The sequence below is a fragment of the Camellia sinensis genome, chromosome 2 (genome assembly GCF_055761805.1).
Source record: "Camellia sinensis isolate YWXY chromosome 2, ASM5576180v1, whole genome shotgun sequence".
NCBI classification, from domain to species: domain Eukaryota; kingdom Viridiplantae; phylum Streptophyta; class Magnoliopsida; order Ericales; family Theaceae; genus Camellia; species Camellia sinensis.
This window is the reverse complement of record NC_138962.1, coordinates 56,356,098-56,362,825: the sequence shown is the minus strand read 5'-3', so window position 1 is coordinate 56,362,825 and position 6,728 is coordinate 56,356,098. Positions and strand designations below refer to the sequence as shown.

The window sequence follows — 6,728 nt, the reverse complement described above, 5'->3', positions numbered from 1 at the left end:
TCATCTAAACACTTCTATTAAATGATTTGGTAATTGTTTTGGAATGTAGGAGAGCTTAGGCATCGTTAGTTTTACAGTTATTTTTGCCTTTTTGCTAATGAAGAAACTTATCTTCATTTGTCATTTTCAAGTGTATGGAACTATGCACTTCATTTTCAAGTGTAAATTTAAAACTTTGTCATGTGTATATGTGAAAGTAATTTGTGAATATCCTAATACACTTTTTTAATATTTGTTTTGATAGTTAAAATAAGTTTTTTTACCCATAAAGCGTCTTTTGACTATGTTTAGTAGTGTAAGTACATGCATTGCACGTCAATAAATTTATATTAGTGCAAAGTTAGGAGTTTGAGGGCAAAATTTATACTATTTTTGGTTTTATCATTGCCAAATTTTGAAAATGATTGACATTGTATGAAGTTAGAGATTATTTAGAGGCAGATTAACGTTGTGTAAACTTATATAGATTTGGTTTGGTTTGGTTTGGTTTGGTTTGAGAGGTAAACATTTGGAGGTGTCTACTATTTGGATTTTGATCAAGAACACCATTTTCGTATTGGCATGGGGTGCTCCAAAGGGAGAACACTATTTTGTTATTCCTCTTATTTTGAAGTTATATATATAATAAAGAGGATCTTCTTGTTCAAATGCATGCTATCTATCCATTTTGTATGTCATGGGTAGACAAAATTTTAGGTATATTTGATTGTCAATGTTCCTAGCTTAAGAGAGAATAATAAATGAAAATTATTCAAAAAAACATTATTTACACCGTGCCTTCAGGCACGGGCATATATTAGTTTATTAAGATTGCAGAGCACTTGTAGTGTGTTTTATTTGGTGTCCAGTAATTTTTTTTATTATTGAATGGTAGCAAGTGTGCAATAGCTTTTTTTTGTATATTTTGTTTAGTGTTAATAATTTTTTTTGGCTTGCTCTTATATTTTGAACATTTTAAATATTATATGTTTGTTTCTTAATTTGCATTAAGGTTAGGGGAGTTGTTATTTTATTTGAATTATGTAGAGCGTGTGACACAAGTTCAATTATTACAAGTTCTTTAAGAAAAATAGTATTTCTTTATATTTTTTCAATATTTTTATAAAAAAATACTACAGACTCCATAAATTTTAACATGATACGTATAAATTATAATTATATTTTCATTACAATATTATTTATACCGTACCTTTAGGTACTGGCATACGCTAGTACTTTTATAAAACGATAATGTTAAGATTATCAAAAAAAAAAAAAAAAAAATCCACCCAAAAAAAGATTATCAAAATAAATAATTAGAATCATTTTTAATTTTAAATGACTTCTTTTTCTCCAATTTAATCTTTATTTAATATTAAAATAAATATTTATTTTAGGGACATTTACACACAAATCCTAATTTATGAAACTATACTCCATTAACTAAGATTTTTTGAACATTCAAGTTTTATTAAATTTTTAATAGTCGGAACTGCCCTTCAAACAATTATCTATAAAGGAATATGATAATTCAACATTTATTTTGATTTTTAAAATTTTAAAATATCAACTTTCAAATTGAAAAAAAAAAATTATTCATGTTTTTTTTTTTCGAAAAAACTGAATTATTTTTTGTGCAAAATTGTATAAAGGCGTATGATGATAGAACATTAATGTGCAAAACTGGAAAAAAAAAAACACTTTAAAAATGAAAAAATTGATAATATTCTCGATTTTGTTAGATAGTTGAATCAATAAATAGAAAGATAAGAACGTTTAATCTCATATTGTGTTTTTTTTTATTAGTTAGTGAAACAATTAAAATTAACAATGTTCTTAGTTTTAAAAATTAAAAAAAATTAATAATATTCTCAGTTTTATTAAATAGGACTCATTGATTCAAAAAAATCTTAAACAGGACGTGAACTACCATAAAATTTGTAAATAAGACTTTTAAATAATTAACACTTATTTTATTATATTGAAATTAAGTACAAAAATATCATATATATATATATATATATTTAAATTACACTTTCATAGAAAAATATCATAAATATATATCTATCTATACTATTATAAAGTGAACACCTTATGGTGTCCTGAAATTTTGTTTCTTATATTGTCACGTGTGCACTTTTTTTATTTAAAATTGAAAAAAAAAATTAGATAGACGAGTGAAAGGGGATTTGAACCTTAGACGTATATCAAATGAATAACATTCTTACCACTTGACTAGCACATAATATATAATAATATTTTTATTTTATTTTTATTTATTTGAATAGCACAAGCATTGCATGTGCCAATCGCTAGTATATACATATACACAAACAAAAATGACATTTTTTAAAAAAAATTATTAAAATTAAAATTATTAAAATACCAACCTAAATAACAAAGCAAAATAAAGAAAACGGAAATAGAAAAATAGACGGCTCAAAACGAAATAGTGATTCGTGAACACCACCTAACCCAGAGAGAGAGACAGAGAGGGAGCGAACAGTCGATTCCCCAAAATTTGGATCCGATTATTGTTTTGTTTTATTGGTTTATTTATTGCACAGCAGCATCTCATCGTTCTTCATCCCCTGCTCGAACCAAACAAACCCCTAGTAGATTCATCTGTTGGAGCTCAGAGAGAGAAACCGAGGGAGTGAGAGAGAGATGCAGACTGCGGTGTTGAACCCATCATATTCTTACTGCAGGGCCCAACAAACCCTAGAACCTTCTTGTTCTCTTTCCTCTCCATCCACAACACCTTTCTTCCACCCCTCTTCACCCTTCAAGGTCTCTCTCTCTCTCTCTCTCTCTCTCTCTCTGTATGAATCTACTTGTATTTCTATGTTTATTATGAGTAATTTATTTCTTACCCAGCTCAATTTTTATCAGAACTCCATCTTTGGCCCTCGAATTTTTCTATCTGGGAGAAGCAATCTGGTGCAGCGGAGCTTTGCACGTTCCGTGCCCACTGGGATACAGAGGCGAGGTGACTGACCTTCTTGTTGTTGTTGTTGTTGTTGTTCTTCTTCTTCTCTATTTAGTTAGGACTCTATTGGGTAATATTTAAATAAATTTGATTTTGGTTAGTTATTGTGGTAGTGGGTAGTTTGGAAAAGTTATCTTTTGAAGTTATATATAATCGTTAGATGGGGGTATTGCTTTATAGAATGAAGAAACCAGCGTGAAAGTCAGGGCTTTTGCTTTTTTCACATTGTTATTTTTATTGTTTAGAAGCGTTTGAATCCATTTTCATTTTTGAACTGCGCACTTGATTACTCAATTCATTGTTTATCCATCATGTATCATTTAAGGTGCGTTTGCTCGGTGAATTTATAGAGAGATTTGGAAAGGGAGAGGAAAAGGGAAAGGAAAAATCTGTGTGAAATTAGGTGAAATATAAATATATTTTATTCACATTTCACCTATATTTTCCTTTCTTTTTTCCTTTTCTAAATCCCTTCTTAAATCTCCCAACCGAACATAGCCTTAACATTGATCCCCTAGTCATTTATCCTATTTGGTTGGTTTTTGCTTAATCCTAATCGTGTTCAGTAAATCAATTATTGACCAAAATTTTGAATCGTGAAGTTCGTAATGCATACTATTGATGAAAAATTACAAGGTTTGGAATGTCTTCATGGGAGAATTTGCAAGTTCGTTCTCTTCAGTTCACCTTATTGTGATAATCAATTAATTAGATACGACTTGATTCTTGATATTGAGACTGTTTGTGTAGTGTTGTATCTATGTTTTTGAATTTACTTAATTGTAGGAACCTTAGGAACATCCATTTCCGATTTGCCATTTGGTATATGTCGTGTAAAGTGTATGCTTGCTAGTGAGTTTGGAAACATGCTCTAGTTGTGAACAAAATTTGTCTCATTGTCTGACTTGTGGCATTGTGTTGATTGAATTGGAGGTTAAGGAGGGGCATGAACCACAGTGAGGATTATATTGGATGCAAAACTCTCTTGTTATTTAGATGTTTGGCTAAAATGAATAATTTTCTAGAAATGTTTGGAAAGGTGTCATTTGCTTATTATTTATTTATTTTAAATGTAGTTTCTGAGACGTATATTTAGGACTTGTCATGGTAAGCTGATTGAATTTGAGGGTAAGGTACCCAGATTGGAATCAGGGTGATGATGTTAGAAGAAAAGTTTCAGCAATGTCTCAATATTGGCTTAGAATTGATACAAGGCAGTTTAGTATTTATTTTCTTCTATCATTTTGTTATGAATCTTACCGAGAGAGAGAGAGAGAGAGAGAGAGAGAGAGAGAGATTTTGGGGTACATATACCAAGTATGTCAAAGAAATTTTGAATATTTTGGCTGTTCTAGTTCCCGAGGAAAGAATGGGGAGTTTGGTTTAACAAAATTTTCCTCAAAACAACTAAAACTACAAGTGATGTTTGAGATATGATTATTTTTAATATATTTAGATCTATATGCTTATTTCTGGTTGGTTTGGTTGTGTCAGTATGGGTTTTGCAAGGTTTGCACGGGCCACCATGTCTTATTGTTCATGGGTTGCATTGCCCGTGATGCCTTTCTATATATATCATACTTATCAAAAAAACAAAAAATTATATAGAATGACTGTAAAAGCATTTGATTCCTTTGAAAATATTTACAAATTTGATTCTTATTTTTCATTTTTTGGTACCTAATTCCTCCTGTTTGCTATTTTGCAGTTGTAAAGGCGGTTGCCACGCCAGATTCAGCTGTGGAGTTGCCCCTAACTGCAGAAAATGTGGAGAGTGTGTTGGACGAAATTCGACCGTATCTCATTGCCGATGGTGGTAATGTGGCACTACACGAAATTGATGGCAATGTTGTGAGGTTGAAGCTACAAGGAGCATGTGGCTCCTGTCCAAGTTCTGTAATGACTATGAAGATGGGAATCGAGCGTCGTTTAATGGAAAAGATGCCTGAAATAGTTGCGGTGGAACCAATTGCCGATGAAGAAACTGGCCTTGAGCTGAATGAAGAAAACATAGAGAAGGTAATAATTCATATCCACTGGTTACATTTAAAATGCTTCCACTTTTAAAGCACACAAGTGTTTTTCACCTTGTTTGTTCCACATCTTAAAGTGCATAAGAATCAGTTGTTCCTTTTTGGCACGGTGGTGCTACATTACCACTTTAGAAATCTGGGAAGGAAACTGGGTTACCGATTGAGAATGGCAGGAGAATGTGGAAGTTACTTCAAAGTTTGAAGTGGCTTAATGGAGTTACTATCTGGTCCTTCTTGTCCATAGCTTGTAAAGCCAATTGCATGTTGTGTCGTCTAACTTTCTCTAACCATCATTTGATGAGGCTTTAAAGTTTAAATCCATCTCTGGACAATGATATTTCTAGTAGTAAGCTAAGCTTAAGTACTTTTCCATCTCTAAAAACACACACACACACACCCCTTCCTTTTTTTTGTGCATATGCTCTAACAATCATTTAGAAAATGTTCGGAAATCAATAAACTTGCTCATAAACTAGTGTTTCCTGAATGTGAACTTTGGGTTATTTGATGAATGAGTAGCTTATAGATAAATGTATGCATATACTTGTATATTCTGACGTGATAAAATGGCTTGAATTGGAAATACTTCTTTGGCCACAGTTTGATTTGGCATGTTATTGTACATAATGAAACTTGTATGGTGTTTGGTTGTGCGATTGATTATCTACACTCAAATTACCCAGTCTCTTCTTTTGTTTCATTTCACGTTTGGCTGATAAACTACCATAAATCATTTTAGGTCCTCGAAGAAATAAGGCCTTACCTAGTTGGGGAAGCGGGTGGATCTCTTGAACTGGTAGCAATCGAAGAGCCAATTGTGAAAGTTCGAATCACAGGTCCAGCAGCAGGGGTCATGACTGTTCGTGTGGCTGTCACACAGAAACTGCGTGAGAAAATACCAGCTATTGCAGCAGTTCAACTTTTGTAACACCCCAACTCTCATACAGAAGAACACGTCGTATCTTTGATGAATAAAGGGTGTTCAGAAAACATGTCATGAATACTGAAGAAAATGTTTGGTCAGCAGCCACGTGATGAGTAAACCACATTTGACAGTTTGTATAGTTCCAAACTTGTTGGGTTGCGATGCTTTCTCTTCTTTGTGATTGTATAGGATCTTTGTGAGGGACAAATATATACAATACAGATATGAACCTTTTATCATTTTATCCCCAAACTTGTTGCAATGCCCCATTTGAGTTTGGAGAGTGTTTTTTCTCCATGATCCAAATCAACTATTGTGATAATGGCATTATTGTTGCCACATTCATTATTTTTCATAGTTCTTTTTAATAATTGATGGGATAGGAATCGTCAGATAGAGCTATCTGCAGGAAATTATTCATGCATTTACTTCTCATTTCTTGTATAGAATTATTTTCTTTTCGTATGTTTTCTATTCCATTTTATTTTCTCATCACAAATTCAAGATTCAAACATAATATTAAACACGGTTGTGCAGTGACAGCGATCAATTGGTATCTCAATGCATTCCATGGCTAAACACCATTCCAAAACTTTTAAGTTGCTCCAAATAATAAAGAAATTGCATGCTGCTTCTACCAGGTAAGATCTTGATTTTGTGTAAAGTAAACCAAAGAAGCATTTTCCTTTGCAAAAATATAGAAGGACAGAAAATTCAAACGAAGGTGAAACCACAAGTAAAAACCTTTTGCAATAAATTCCATAGAAAAATTCAGCCTACACGCCAGAACAAATTAGGACAA

The 6,728-nt window shown here is 32.0% G+C and overlaps 1 protein-coding gene across 1 annotated transcript; it reads left to right on the top strand.

Moving 5' to 3' along the window:
• The first annotated feature begins 2,388 nt into the window (after nt 1–2,388).
• On the top strand, nt 2,389–6,178 carry NFU2 (NIFU-like protein 2). Its single transcript, XM_028257265.2, has 4 exons — nt 2,389–2,769; nt 2,872–2,968; nt 4,677–4,987; nt 5,741–6,178. The coding sequence occupies exons 1-4, from the start codon at nt 2,647–2,649 to the stop codon at nt 5,927–5,929; spliced, it is 720 nt and encodes a 239-aa protein (XP_028113066.2). The 5' UTR covers nt 2,389–2,646; the 3' UTR covers nt 5,930–6,178.
• Nucleotides 6,179–6,728: the final 550 nt, after the last annotated feature.